The following is a 15,180-nucleotide window of genomic DNA, read 5'->3' as shown; positions in this document are numbered from 1 at the left end:
ATGTGCCAGGGCTTGCCCGTACAAGTGTGGACTTAATGAATCTTCGCAGCTCCTGGGAGAGCGGCTACCATTCCACTCTGTGGGCGAGGGACATGGGGTGCAGGGATGCTGAAGAGCTGTAGAGCTAGGGCGAGGCTTGGAGATTCTGCGCTAAAGAATGGGGTGTGGCCCTCGGTGGAGGGAAAAGCACAGGCACATTGAAAAGATGGGGACACAGAGGAAAACACGGAGGAAGAAGGGATTGAAGAGAGGAGAGGCAGGGAAAGAAGGCCGAGACGTGAGATGGGCAGGGAGGTGACCAGACAGCGTGAGGAAGAAGTGCAGAGTGGCCGAGCCAGGTGCGAGGTCAGGAATTGCAGGTGAGGGCTGTGGGGGCGCGCGGGGTTCAGAGGTCCTTCCTGGCAGCTTTGGTTGGGGAGGGGGGTCTGGTTTCACCATGGCACGCCCCCTTCCTCCCTACCCCGCAGGGAGCTGCTTCCTGTGTCTGGTGGACGTGGTGCCGGTGAAGAACGAGGATGGGGCTGTCATCATGTTCATCCTCAACTTTGAAGTAGTGATGGAAAAGGACATGGTGGGCTCCCCGGCTCGCGACACCAATCACAGAGGGGCCCCCACCAGCTGGCTGGCCTCTGGTAAGTGCAGCCAGACTCCCGAGTCTAGCCTCCTTGAGCTGCATGCGTGTGTGAGGGTGCGAGGAACAGCAAGGGGTGAGCTGGGCAGGCCCGCTGGGACCAGGATGGAGACCCGCCAGTGCAGCAGCATGGCCCAGAGCCACAGGTTCTTCAGGCGGAACACATGTTTTCTAGCCTTGCTTCAGGGCCCCCACCCAGCAGCACCCTGGAGGAAGAATAGGTGCTTGCTTAAGCAGCACTGGCTGCTGGCTCATTAGAAAGCTCTGTCTCATGGCCTCAGCTCTCCTGTGGTCTGGCCAAGTCCCAAGAGTGGAGGATAATGGTGGAGAGGATGGAAGGCATGCTGGCCTCGGCTGTAAACACAGCAGCTTCAACATCCCCCCCCCTCCCCCACCACCCCTGCCCCCCCCCCCCCCCATGGCCCAGAGGCTCAGAGCCTCCGCTTTCCTCACATGGCATTTTTTGGATTTGATTTAAAAAAAAAAAAATCCCCTCAGAGGCATGACAACAAAGCTCACCTCTTGGGTTTTAATGACACTAGCCCTATGGATGCTAGGTGGCAGGGTGTGGGAGCTCTTGGCATCATCCCCCACCTCATCTACTGTGTGACCTTCAGTGACCCACCCAAGGCGTGAATGAATCTCTGAATGTTACAGTCCCAACCAGTGAGAATGTGGAGTCTTGGAAAATTCATGGAATCTGCCTCAAGTGTGGTGGGGAAGGGCAGTTGACGACTGACTAGATTTAGATAGAGTTGTCTGGGTCTGAGGAATCAGGTTCCTGTGCATGGGGTGGGGTGAGGGCCTTCCACTCTCAGGGTCCCCAGTTCTTTTTGGTCACCCCACACTTCATAGGCCTCCCTTTCCCTACAGGCCGGGCCAAGACCTTTCGGCTGAAGCTGCCTGCCTTATTGGCGCTGACTGCCAGGGAATCATCGGTGCGGACAGGAAGCGTGGGCAGTGCCGGGGCCCCCGGGGCAGTGGTGGTGGATGTGGACTTGACGCCTGCAGCACCCAGCAGTGAGTCCCTGGCCCTGGACGAGGTGTCTGCCATGGACAACCATGTGGCAGGGCTTGGGCCTGCAGAAGAAAGGCGTGCACTGGTGGGCCCGGGGTCTGCTTCCCCTGTGGCCAGCGTCCGAGGCCCTCACCCGTCGCCGAGAGCTCAGAGCCTCAACCCTGATGCCTCAGGTTCCAGCTGCAGTCTTGCAAGGACACGCTCCCGAGAGAGCTGCGCTAGTGTGCGCCGGGCATCTTCTGCGGATGACATCGAGGCAATGAGGGCTGGGGCGCTGCCCCCTCCACCCCGTCATGCTAGCACCGGTGAGGGCGCAGGCCTGGGAGGCCCTGCTCTAGCCCCTTGCTTCCTGCCTGTCTGCCAAGCCTGCCCTGTCCCAGGCCCACCATTTTCTCTTTCCCTCCTACCTCTTAGGTGCCTGGGAGTCTGGGCGATGGAAACCCCATTAAGTACTTATTTAATCTCATTAAGTGGCCTTTTACTCTATTAACTGTCCACTCAACCCATTACATTCTTGTACTCACAGGGCCCCTGCTGGCCCAAGGGGCTAGCTGTCCCAGGACACCCTAGAACAGGGGTGGCCGTGGAACTGGAAAGAGACAAGAGGGATTAGAAGCTCCCGACACTGTCTAATCCTTTCTACTCCTGCCTTCCCGCTGTGGCATGCTAAGAGGGGTTTGGCCCTTGCTTGTTTTCATGGGCTTGGCCTCATTGCGGTTTTTGTGTCGGTGGCCTGGCTTCCCATCAGCCCTTGGCCTGACCAACTGACCAAAGCCTTGTCTCTTCATCTCAGGGGCCATGCACCCCCTGCGCAGTGGCCTGCTTAACTCCACCTCAGACTCGGACCTTGTGCGCTACCGCACCATTAGCAAGATCCCCCAAATCACCCTCAACTTTGTGGACCTCAAAGGTGACCCTTTCCTGGCTTCACCCACCAGTGACCGGGAAATTATAGCGCCCAAGATAAAAGAGCGGACCCACAACGTCACCGAGAAGGTCACCCAGGTAGGTGTCCAAGTGCATGCATGGTTCTCTGCTCCCCTTGGAGGAAGTTTGAGTTGGGGAGGAGGGGCAAGGTGGGGATCAAAGGTGGGGATTGAAAGGTTAATCAATAAGGGAAGCTGTTGGGGCAGGTGGAGAGCATGCCCAGAGCTGGGATATAAGAAGGAAGAGTTTGAGATAAGAAGGCTTGTAGAGAAAGAGGCTGGTGGAGAGGGAGGCAGCTTTTAGGATGGGCAGATGACCAATAGATGGGACGTGCGGCTTTACGGTACAGGGTAAAGGTGAGGTACTTTAAACTAGGACACTGGGCAGGCCATGGTGGGTGAGGGAAGGCTGCCAGAGGGATGCGGAGGATGTGTATGGGGGGTCACTGTGGTAACAGGAGTGGGCCTCAGAAAGGACCACGTAAGTAAGTCACAATCCTCATTCTTGTAGGCCAGGGTGGTTGTGCCAGGTGGCCTGGGGTGCCCACCATGTCCACCCTAGTGTGGGGGTAGGGTTTCCCTCTTGGGTGGGTGGGGAGCACTGTTGGTGGGTATAAAGCTATCCAGGCATCAAGTCCCTGCATCCTTGCCCAGAGAAGCTTCTGACTTCTGTGGCCCTGTTTGAGGGCTCTTCTGCTCTTCTCCTTCCTCCTGACAGTGAGGTGGCTTACAAGACCCCCCCACTGTCTACTCAGCTACAGCTGTTTCCCATCTAGGCAGTGGTGAGGTCAGCAAAGAGAATCCCCTGAGGAGAGGGCACTGCTGCCCTAAGCTGCCCTGTACTGCACCGTAGCAGCTGCCCTGTGAGGGAGCTGCCCATACCTCTCACTCTCTGGGTCCTTGCCAGGTCTGCAGCCCCTTTGCTTTGCCTCCAGAGCATTCCCCTCGCCCCAGAGCCTTTATCTGGCTCACTCCTCACCCCTCTGGGTCCCACCTCTCTCTTCCCACCTGGGTGCCTGGTATCTGCCTGTTCCTGTACCCAAAGTGCGTATGCCGTATGGAACCCCGTGTGATTGCCTGTGGTGCCCCTGCCAGTCACCTGGCGTCTCTCCATCTCTGGGTGTCTCTCTGCCTGACTCTGGCTGGCTCGGCACTGGACTGGCGGGGCGGGGGTGTCGGGGAGACCATTAATCTGCGGTGACAGGCCAGGCTGCCGGGTGGAGGGGGAGGGGCTAGGGCTGCAGGAGCGGCTGCAGCAGGAGCTCGCGAGGGAGGGGGCCGCTGGCCGGGCACGGGGCAGAGGGCGGGCACGGGCTGGGCGGGGGTGGGGTGGGGGCAGAGTGGCGGGGTGGGGGTGGGAACCTGGGAGGAGGAGGGGCCGGCCCGGCAGAGGAACTGCGGTTCCCACCGCGGGTGCTGGGCTGGCGGCAGGCGGGCAGAGCACGGCACCCTGGTAGAGGGGGCCCACACCAAAGGGCCATGTGGAGCAAGAGCCAAGCAGGCAGCTATCCATTTTTACTGTCTAGGTGACCCCAGCCCCAGGGCCCAGCACCAGCCATTCTGGCTTCATGCCAGAGGCGGTCCTGGCTGCCAGTCGGTCAGCCCTGGGCTGGCAGCCTGGGCTGGGACTGCTGCTGGGGCACAAGTGAGGCCGGGCCCTGGGGCCCTAGGGCATTCAGGCTGTGGGGAGTCAAGTCCTCCATGGCGATCCCAGCAGGGAAGGAGAGCAGGACAGGGGCTCTGCAGCCCAGGGCCCAGAAAGGCCGGGTGAGGCGGGCAGTGCGCATCTCCAGCCTGGTGGCCCAGGAGGTAGGTGATCCCCTCAGCACTTTATCCTTTTTTGGGGCTGGGATAGAGGTAGTGGGGGTGTGGCCAGAGGGCTCTGGCTGCAGTTGGGGAGAGGGCTTCTGAGAAGCGGGACAGGTTGGGAGCCCCGTGTTCTTCAGTGTGGCCCACCCCTGAGCTCCTCGCTGCTCTCCTCCTGGCCACTGGCTAGGTTCCCGGGGTTTCCCTTGCCTTGGCAACCCCTTTCCTATGGCTTCTGTGGCCCACAGTCTTCTAGTTCAGAATCTAACGGGAAGAGAAAGAAAGATAGGTGTCCGGGGAGGACGGTGGGGAGTTGGAGAGAGACAGGAACCGACACCGCAGCTAGACCTGACACAGAGCTGCTGGGGCTCCCTCACTCTGAGAGTTGTGGTCCCCAATGGATGCTTGGATTACTCTGAGGGGGCGTCTCAGGAGGGCAGGGGTCAGAGGTTGCTCAGTGGGCATCCAGGGCAGATTGAAATGAAGCACTGGTTCACTTCTTTGTCCCCTCAGCTGGTGGTGGCCTCCTGGGAACTGCCTCTCTGCCCCACTGGTCCTCCTGCTTTAGAACTGGAGGTAGTTCCGGGTGATTCTGAGACTGCCACCCCTGCCACTGTCACTGCTGCCCCCACCTCCCTTTGTTAGGATTCATAAGCTTCTCCCAGCTGGGGAACAGGCCCAGGTGAGAGGTTCTCCCTTCCAAGGTGAAGATCCAAGGTTGAGTCAGCCTTCTACAGGACAGCAAATCGCAGGGATTATAGACCTGGCCTGAGGCCATGTGGTAAACCAGCGGTTTGAGAGATAGGAGTGGCCCTTGGGTAGATTACCTTAGCAGATTTGGGCCTTGTGTCCAAGACTTGTCATACATATGAATGCAGATGTGCACTGGGGCTATGGGCAGACCTGGGGGCAGGGTCACTGCTGAGATTGTCCAGGATAGCTCCCCAGGCCTGGCTGCTCAGGCCCAGAGAGGGAGGGGTCCAATGAGTGACAGCGACTTTTTTTTGCCTCGTGTCTGTGGGGCTTAGCCTGTTTCTTTTTTGGTGCCTGAGAGGTCACTAACCTCATGTATATTAACCCTTTGTTAGTGAACAAGCCCTGAGACTGAAGTCAGGGCAGACCTAGGATCTGCCTCTGACCCAGGGCCCTGGAACGCATCCTCACCCCATCTGGTTTCTCTGAAGTCTCAGTGTCCATCCCAGGGTGGCCACCCCGCCCCCCTCACACACACAAGTACTATCATTTTTACTAGCTCCTTTCCCTAAGATGCTCTCAGAACAGCCCCACCTGTGCAGATGGGGTCAGAGGATTCCCATTTGAAGGGGAGCGAGAGTCTTTGGGACTTCATTGAGCCTAGAGGCCTGAGGCTGTTGTGGGGCCCTGGGATTCAGTGCTTCTGGCACAGGGCTAAGAACTCTGAGGATGGGGAAGTCTTAGGGTCTGGCTGGGTGTGGCATTCTGGCTGAGTCAGATGTCTACTAGAGGCTCTTAAAGGCTGGGTGGGCATGGGGGCTTCTGACACCTCCCACCTAGCCTGGTTTGGAAGCAAGAGCGCTGTCTGTGCTTGTGGCCCTTGACCCTGTGGTGAGCTGCTTTTGCCTGACTGTTGTCTGAAAATGGGGTTCTGTGCTGGCCACATGTGCACCTCTGAGCCCTCCTGGGTATACACTCCTCTGTAAACTTGAGGTACCAGGCTCTCTGTGTTGGACTCTGTCCCTTGTTTCCCTTTGTAAGGGTGTGTGTGTGGCAGCTACTCTGGGCTGGGGTGGAGAGGGGCCGGAGAGAAAGAGTATCGGCAGGGAAAGGGTTTCTCCCTCAGGGAAGCCAAGGGAATGGTGGTGGCTGGCGTCCTTGGACAAGTGGTATGAAGGGAGGCGTGAGGGAGCTGCAAGGACTGTTTTATGTGTTGGGACTCTAGCTCCTGGGCTCACTGCCCGGCTGGGAACTGCAGTCCTTGGAACATATTCTGGACTGAGACGGTGTGTGTGTGCGTGTGTGCGTGTGTGCGTGTGTGTGTGTGTGTGTGTGTGGTGTGGTGTGGTGTTTTGGGCTGTGGGGTAAGATTGCAGGCATGGCGAGAGTTGTGTGGTCTGTGGGTCTGTCTGGGCTGCCTTGCTGGTGGAAAACAACATGGGGCCTTCCTGCATGATGACCTAAGTTAAGTATATTGGGTACTGTCAGAACTGTGTGAGGCTAACAACCCTGCTTGGCTAGCATTCTGGGAACTGTAGTGCCCAGGTCCGAGGGTAGTCAGTTGCTATGGCTACTTGGCCGAAGGGTGAACACCGTGACGGGAATGTGCTCTCTTTGGCCACATTTGGTAAGGAGGCCACCAGCTTCTGCTCCGAAGTCCCATGACCCTTCCTCAGCACCCACACCTTCCCTCCCTGTCTAGGTCCTGTCCTTGGGAGCTGATGTGCTTCCCGAGTATAAGCTGCAGGCCCCCAGAATACACCGCTGGACCATCCTGCACTACAGCCCTTTCAAGGCTGTGTGGGACTGGCTCATTCTGCTCCTGGTCATCTACACGGCCGTCTTCACACCCTACTCGGCTGCTTTCCTGCTGAAGGAGACGGAGGATGGGCCGCAAGCCCCCGACTGCGGCTATGCCTGCCAGCCCCTGGCCGTGGTGGACCTCATTGTGGACATCATGTTCATTGTGGACATCCTCATCAACTTCCGCACCACCTACGTCAATGCCAACGAGGAGGTGGTCAGCCATCCTGGCCGCATCGCTGTCCACTACTTCAAGGGCTGGTTCCTCATTGACATGGTGGCTGCCATCCCCTTCGACCTGCTCATCTTTGGCTCCGGCTCTGAGGAGGTGGGCTTGGCAAAAGGCAGCCAGGAGGGAGTAGGGGGAAGGGGGGAAAAGGGGGAGATAGTACACAGGAAAGGAGGGTCCCTAACAAATCCGTGCTTGTTCACCCACAGGGTCGTAAGGAGCTGGAAGTGGCTTTCTCCCCCTAATTTATCTACGAAAGTGTGTGTGTGTGTGAGAGATACCATTTTCTAGCTACACAAAAGCTCCCTCAAAAGCTAATTAGAATTTTGGCCTAGGACCTTGAGGTGACTGTTGGTTCTTTCAGAGCCCCTGTTTCCTCATTCTCGGCGTGGAGACCCTTACTACTCTGTCTTAGCACTGGCGGAGATTAATGTGGCACCTGTGTGGGAGCCCCGTGGGAGGCACTCTCTACAGGGTGGTTTTCATCATCAGGGAGTGCCAGGACGAAGTCTGTTATGGCATCAGTCAGTACCCTCAGCTGCAGCGCTCTTACTCAGGTGCCCTCATACTGAACCTGCCTCCTCCTCTAGCTGATCGGGCTGCTGAAAACCGCGAGGTTGCTGCGGCTGGTGCGCGTGGCCCGGAAGCTGGACCGCTACTCGGAGTATGGGGCAGCGGTGCTCTTCCTGCTCATGTGCACCTTCGCGCTCATTGCACACTGGTTGGCCTGCATCTGGTATGCCATCGGCAACATGGAACAGCCTCACATGGACTCGCACATCGGCTGGCTGCACAACCTGGGCGCCCAGATCGGCAAGCCCTACAACAGCAGCGGCTTGGGCGGCCCCTCCATCAAGGACAAGTATGTTACAGCGCTCTACTTCACCTTCAGCAGCCTCACCAGCGTGGGCTTCGGCAACGTCTCCCCCAACACCAACTCAGAGAAGATCTTCTCCATCTGCGTCATGCTCATTGGCTGTGAGTGCGTCCTGGAGGTGGGTGGGGGGCGGAGCCATGGCTGGGTAGAAGTGGTAGTGAAAGTCCTAAGGAGCCAAGAGGAAGTCAGAGCACCTTGCCCCGCCCCCTCCTCTTCCCCTCCTAGCGTCCTGGGTTCACAATATAGTTTGGAGGCTGGGACACTAGGGCAGGAAATGCTGAAGGTTGGCGTGTGTTTGAGCATGTGTATGTCCACTCTCAGACTGAGACGTGACCGGACCGCGAGTGTCGTTGACCTGGTGCGGGGCCTGAGCAGAGGGTCCCCGTGGGCGGGCGGGGTCCCTGCGGATGCTGACGGCCCCACTCACCCACGCCCCCAGCCCTCATGTATGCCAGCATCTTCGGCAACGTGTCCGCCATCATCCAGCGGCTGTACTCGGGCACGGCCCGCTACCACACACAGATGCTCCGGGTGCGGGAGTTTATTCGCTTCCACCAGATTCCCAACCCGCTACGCCAGCGCCTCGAGGAGTACTTCCAGCACGCCTGGTCCTACACCAACGGCATCGACATGAACGCGGTGAGGCGCCAGCGGGTGCCGGGGCACCCTCGTGGTGCACCCAGCATGCCTCAGACGGGTGTAGTTAGTATTAAAGAACCTGAGAATGACTTCACCTGGAGTTCTCCCACTGGGAGAGGCCAGCTTCTTCACACATTTCCCCTTCAGCCTGAGGGGGTGAGGAATCAATTGTTACACTCCCAGATAAGAACTTGGTCAGAGTGGCAACCCAGGTGTGAGGGAGTTCTGCACCCCCCCCCCAAGTTTCTGCAGAGGAAAGAACTGGATGAAGCAGTTTTTCCCTGAGGCAGAGGTGTGAGGAGGCACTGGACTAGTGTTTGGGCTGAGTCCCAAGAGAGTGTCCTGACCCGCCCTGATCCCCAGGTGCTGAAGGGCTTCCCTGAGTGCCTGCAGGCTGACATCTGCCTCCACCTGAACCGCTCGCTGCTGCAGCACTGCAAACCCTTCCGAGGGGCCACCAAAGGCTGCCTGCGGGCCCTGGCCATGAAGTTCAAGACCACGCACGCACCTCCAGGGGACACGTTGGTGCACGCTGGGGACCTGCTCACCGCCCTCTACTTCATCTCCAGGGGCTCCATCGAGATCCTGCGGGGTGATGTCGTGGTGGCCATCTTGGGTATGGGGTGGGAACGCCCACTGAAATGCAGAGAGACCCTGAGCTCTCTGAATACACTGGGGGTGTGGGGTTGCTGGCAGGATACTTGGGTTCCTTTAACTCGCCTGAGGGTGGGCAGAGGGAAGCCCTGCAGGACGTGGGGCTGTTGGGCTGGGAGACCTCGAGGGGACCCAGGCATCTCATAGGCAGGCATCTAGTGTTTCCTTAAAGTCGAACATTACCTGGTAGTGGAGATGGAAATACAGCCAGGCATCCAGGTTCGTTAAGGACGAGGTTCCTGGAAGCTTCAGGCAGCATAGAGTGTCCCGAGGGAGTCTTGTCCCTTCTGTCCCTGCCTATGGCATTGTGTGTATGGGTTGCACTCGGACAGTAGAGACTTCCTTTCATCTCAAGTTCTTTCTTTGATCCTGTACACACCAAACTTTTGGCCAAGGCCCATAGTAGGGCATTTTAGACTTTTATTTCACTGTTCAGCCCAAACATGCACACCACTCCCTACCTTAACTCCTCTCCCAACTAAATCAAGTTTTCCTACACACGTGCACACATTTTGGTCTTTTCTGTGCTTGGCTGTTCTCAGCTATGCTGTCCTATTTTCTTTTCTTCTTTTTCTCCTTCTATTCTTTTTAAGCTTTATTATGTATACTGCAGTGTTTTGCCTGCCTGTACTCCTGTACGCCAGAAGAGGGCACCAGATCTCATTGTAGATGGTCTTGAGCCACTATGGGGTTGCTGGGAATTGAACTCAGGACCTTTGGAAGAGCAGCCAGTGCTCTTAACCTCTGAGCCATCTCTCCAGTCCCTGTTTTCTTTCAGCAGAACAGTGCTGGCTCTGATTAACCACCGTGATGTCATAGCTTGGAAGACCATTGTTTATAGGGCACTGCAGTTTGCTAGGATGTTGTTGAGGGTAGAGGTAGGGTTGTGCCAAGGACATCATGGCTACAGGCAGAGCCGGGGCACTCTGGGTGGTTCCTGCTTGTTGAGTAGTTCCTGAGAGACTCCAAATCCCTGCCCCTTCTGCTGTCACACCTCCGGCCACTGGTGCTTCCCCATCCGCTGAGATCCCTGAGAACATGGGCTGGCTGATGCGTCCTTGGCTGTGTGGCCAGGAGCTGGACGACTGGAGATGCTCCTGTCCAGGGTGGAGTTTACCCAGAGGAGTGCATCTGCTGATCTGCATGCTGGTGTCGTGGGCTGAAGCCTCTGTCTTCCTCGTGGCCCCCAGGGAAGAATGACATCTTTGGAGAACCTTTGAACCTGTATGCACGTCCTGGAAAGTCCAATGGTGACGTGAGGGCCCTTACCTACTGCGACCTGCACAAGATCCACCGCGATGATCTGCTGGAGGTGTTGGACATGTACCCTGAGTTCTCAGATCACTTTTGGTCTAGCCTGGAGATCACCTTCAATCTTCGAGATGTGAGTTGCCGTCATCCCCAGGAGAGCTCCCTGAGAGGCTGCCCCTTCCCTGTGTGACTCTGAATACGCAGCTTCTCTGCCTCTTCCTCTGCCTGTCACTTGGCGTCACAGTCAGATCCTGCTCTCTGAAAGTCCCAGACTTTAGCTGTTCAGGGACAGCTACTTAGAGGGAAACAGTTCTTCCTACAGCCCCACCTCTCTGTGCTAGTGAAGGGGTGTAGGTGCCCCTCCCCATTCCAGGCAAGCCACACAGGATGCACCTAAGGGCCCTGATTCTGCTCTTGGTTGCAGACCAACATGATTCCAGGCTCCCCCAGCAGCGCGGAACTAGAGAGCGGCTTTAACAGGCAACGCAAGCGCAAGCTGTCATTCCGCAGGCGCACGGACAAGGGTGAGGTGGCTACAAGGGTGAGGTGGCTACGGGGAGGCAGGAGGGGAGGGGAGGGCAGGGGGGGGGCAGGGTCAGGCTGTGCAGATTCCACCTCTGCCCATCAGACTGGCATGCAGTCCACCGGTGCACCCATCCCCACCTTCCCCACCCCCCACCCCCGAAGCCTCCTTTGTTTGAACTAGGGTCTCCTTTGGGTAGACCTCTCTTACTTCAAGGACAAACACAGGCTTTTGGCCTTTATTAGGCTTGAGTGTTGTCTACCAGGCCTTGACCCTTAAAGAGAGGAGGGAAGGGGTGGGAGAGAGCACAAGAACAAAGGGACTTGAGTGGCAGGCTACAGAGAGCCAGAAATCCAGAATCAGCAGTGCCCAGTGGCTGCCCAGCAGCCAGGGCGTGGCAAGGGAGTTCTCAGGCAGGTTGAGAGTGGGAGGGAGACAAAACAACTGAGGATATACACCCTCCCCCCACCCCTCCCAACTCCCCCCCCCACTCCCCCACTCCTTCCCCGGCTCGCTCAGCTCCTCTGTTCCTTCCCTGTTCTTCCCTCTCTCTGAGATCTGTTCTCTGTTTCCCACAGACACAGAGCAGCCGGGGGAGGTGTCAGCCTTGGGGCAAGGCCCTGTCCGAGTTGGGGCAGGGCCAAGCTGCCGGGGTCAGCCAGGAGGGCCATGGGGGGAGAGTCCATCCAGTGGCCCGTCCAGCCCAGAGAGCAGTGAAGATGAGGGCCCAGGTCGCAGCTCCAGCCCCCTCCGCCTGCTGCCCTTCTCCAGCCCCAGGCCCCCTGGAGACCCACCAGGTGGGGAGCCTTTGACGGAGGACGGAGAGAAAAGCAGTGACACCTGTAACCCCTTGTCAGGTAGGCCTGGGCCCTGGGGGGGGGGATGGATGTGGGGGATGGGCGGGTGCTTGACTTTTTCTTTCTGACCTCCTCTCTTGCTCCAGGTGCCTTCTCTGGGGTGTCCAATATTTTCAGCTTCTGGGGGGACAGTCGGGGGCGCCAGTACCAGGAGCTGCCTCGATGCCCTGCCCCAGCCCCTAGCCTCCTCAACATCCCCTTGTCCAGCCCTGGTCGGCGTTCCCGGGGCGATGTGGAGAGCAGGCTGGATGCTCTCCAGAGACAGCTGAACAGGTGAAGAGGGGCTGCCCAGGGTGAGGGCACAGGGTAGGCTGCACTGTAGGGTACCAGGCAGCCTCTCCATCCTCAGCTAGGTGAAGAGTTGCCACCTAGAGTTGATGCCCCTGTCTCCACTTTTCTGAGTGCTCTCCTTCCTTCCTGCCCAGGCTGGAAACCCGGCTAAGTGCAGACATGGCCACTGTCCTACAGCTGCTACAGAGGCAAATGACACTGGTTCCTCCTGCCTACAGTGCTGTGACCACCCCTGGGCCTGGCCCCACGTCCACATCCCCTTTGTTGCCTGTCGGCCCCATCCCCACTCTCACCCTGGACTCGCTTTCTCAGGTACATTCTGACGCCCACTCCCAGCCCCAGCCGCACTCTTTCTGCCCCAGCACCGCCCCTCTCGGCTGGGCATGGAATGAGACCTCTTCACCCTCCTCTCCCCTCCTCTACCTCTTCTTTCCTCCTGCCTATGTGCTCTGGAAGCAGTGCAGAAGAGGGCAGGAGCCAGGGAACCTGCCAGCAACGGTGGTTCACAGGGACAGATGTAAACACGGCGTCCTGAGCCTGGGACTTGGGTCTGCATGCTGCTTGCTAGTGTGCCTCAGGAGAGCATCCGGGTCTTTGCTGTAGTTACACTGCCCTGGCTTTGCTGCCTCTCATCTTGGCTCTTACTCTAGCAGTGTTATAGTACCATCTTGAAGGCTGCTGGCATTTCCAGGGTGCCAAAGTCAAGACTCTGAGATGGGACCTCCTGGATCTCCATCTCTTGTCCTCGAGTAGCGTCCTAAGGGACAGCCCCAGCTCTGACTGACGGTTGAGGGGCCCTCCTGGGCCTTGCAGAGGTGCCCTGGGATCTACTCCCCTTCCCCTGGCACTGCTCCCCCTCCCATATGCTGCTCGCTCCTGTTTGCAGACACCAGGGCCCACGTCAGCAAATGTGCCAGTCTCCCTTCGCAGCCTCCCCCGCAGGGATCTCACCAGTAGACACGTCAGCACCCACAACCCCCTCCCGCCTGCCCTGGCGCTCTCCCTGGCCTCAGACGCCTGGCTGCTGGCCCGCTGCTGTTTCTAGGGCCCCAGGGTTCTTTGGAGAATGGCAAGAAGGCACCTTGTCTCTCTTTGTCCCAGCTGCCATCCCGAAGCAGGGACTTCTTATTCCACTTGGGGGTTTGGCGCTGGCTGCCCTGCCACATTCTCTAGGGAAGGGAAAGGCGAGAGCGTGGAATCCATCTTCCCTGGGCCCAGAGCAAGGTCCTCTGTCAGGGTGCTCAGTAGTGACTCTCAGCTCTTTAATTTGACTCTTGTCCCCAAACTGCACACCTTTTCTTCCAGTTGCAGCCTCTTGTCCCCTCAGGTCCCTGTTCTGCCCACCCACCCCTCCCCTCTGACGTCAGTCTTGCTGTCTTTGTCTCTGCCCCTTTTCTCCTCCCCCACAGTTTTTCCTGCCTGTTTATGCTCTGTGTTCTTTGTAGGTTTCCCAGTTCATGGCGTTTGAGGAGCTTCCTGCAGGAGCCCCAGAGCTCCCCCAAGATGGCCCCACTCGACGCCTCTCCCTGCCCGGCCAGCTGGGGGCCCTCACCTCCCAGCCCCTGCACAGACATGGTTCAGATCCCGGCAGTTAGTGATGTTACCCAGTGTGGACTCATAGCTCACCTGGGTTCAGGGCATTACCTGACCGCTCTCCTTGGAGACCTTGGTTTGGAGGGGAGAACAGTGCCGGAGCAGCTCCTCCTGCAATACCCTGGGCCCCACTGGGAGGGGCAGAGCTGGGCAGTGGACAGGGGGTCTGTGGTCCCCCCACTGCCCTGGGGGCATTAGCTGGTCTAACTGCCCGGAGGCACCCGGCCCTGGGCCTTAGGCACCTCAAGGACTTTTCTGCTATTTACTGCTCTTATTGTTAAGGATTATAATTAAGGATCATATGAATAATTAATGAAGATGCTGATGACTATGAATAATAAATAATTATCCTGAGGACACTCTGGGTGCTGGTTAGCTTCAGCCATCACCTGCTTTATCTTATGTTTATGTTCTGAATGTGCTTGTGTGGGAGAGCAAGAGCTTCTGTATGTGTGCGAGTGTGCGTGCGTGCATGCGTGCATGTGTGTGTGTATACCCATGTACTTGAAAGATGTGGGTACTCCCTGGGGCCATACAATATGAGATCACAAAGCCCTGTGGACTACTCTGAGTCTAATAGGATACTTTCTACCCTGAGTTCAATCCTTCACAACCATGTGGATTTGCTTTGTGGCACACTGGCTCCCACTCAGAGTCAGCCCCACGTTGATAAAGCCCTCTCCAATAGCTCACAATTTCAGCGTCCTACCTATTCTCACCTGGGGTTCTCTTTGGTCTGAGTCCAGCCTCCCTACCCCGAGTTGGCTTTATGTTGACCCTGTATAATTGGGCCTCACATTGGCCTAGCTTTGGATACACTGGCTTTCCCATTGTGACCAGCACACACTTGTATCTGGCTCTGGGTGGATCCGACCCTGATTATACCTTGGCTCCTTGTGACTATTGGTCACAGAGGGATTGCTGAAGGAGATGCAGGTTGAAAAGTGGCTCATTCTATTGATATCTTTTTTTTTAAAGGATTTATTTATGTATTTATTTATTATGTATACAGCGTTTGCTCTGCCTGCATTTACACTCGAAGGCCAGAAGAGGGCACCAGATCTCATTATAGATGGTTGTGAGCCACCATGTGGTTGCTGGGAATTGAACTCAGGACCTCTGGAGGAGCAGTCGGTGCCCTTAACCTCTGAGCCATATCTTGACAGTGACAGTTCCCCTTCACTCATGTGTACACTTGTGTTGCTGAATTTGTGAACACATTCTCCTGACATGCTGCCTGCCGTGTGGCAGCCAAAGGCAGTGGCGAGTTCTGCCTGGTTAGGCCGGCTCCTAGTTGACTGTGCTGCCAGAGGCCACCAGAGCCCAGGCAAGTTCTCAAGACTCCTCACCTCTGTCCCTTTGAGATAGGTATACTAACTAACACAGAAG

At 57.4% G+C, this 15,180-nt stretch overlaps 1 protein-coding gene across 3 annotated transcripts in view; it reads left to right on the top strand.

Moving 5' to 3' along the window:
• Positions 1-14,150, top strand: part of KCNH2 (potassium voltage-gated channel subfamily H member 2) — a 31,843-nt gene extending 17,693 nt beyond the window's left edge. For 2 of the 3 annotated variants that reach the window (XM_084784404.1, XM_084784405.1), the window contains 13 exons: positions 468-632; positions 1,505-1,954; positions 2,443-2,654; positions 6,777-7,205; positions 7,697-8,084; positions 8,423-8,622; positions 8,986-9,238; positions 10,467-10,660; positions 10,952-11,051; positions 11,629-11,907; positions 11,994-12,180; positions 12,333-12,510; positions 13,644-14,150. In XM_084784404.1, coding sequence (XP_084640530.1) covers positions 468-632; positions 1,505-1,954; positions 2,443-2,654; positions 6,777-7,205; positions 7,697-8,084; positions 8,423-8,622; positions 8,986-9,238; positions 10,467-10,660; positions 10,952-11,051; positions 11,629-11,907; positions 11,994-12,180; positions 12,333-12,510; positions 13,644-13,793 — 3,185 coding nt within the window. In that variant the 3' untranslated portion in view covers positions 13,794-14,150. Of the gene's footprint in view, positions 1-467; positions 633-1,504; positions 1,955-2,442; positions 2,655-3,951; positions 4,385-6,776; positions 7,206-7,696; positions 8,085-8,422; positions 8,623-8,985; positions 9,239-10,466; positions 10,661-10,951; positions 11,052-11,628; positions 11,908-11,993; positions 12,181-12,332; positions 12,511-13,643 lie in introns of those variants that run through there. The other variant, XM_084784406.1, reaches the window with a different exon arrangement.
• The last annotated feature ends 1,030 nt before the right edge of the window (positions 14,151-15,180 follow it).

This window comes from Acomys minous (genome assembly GCF_964271855.1).
Source record: "Acomys minous genome assembly, chromosome: 6".
NCBI lineage: Eukaryota > Metazoa > Chordata > Mammalia > Rodentia > Muridae > Acomys > Acomys minous.
This window is presented reverse-complemented; position numbering and strand designations above follow the sequence as displayed.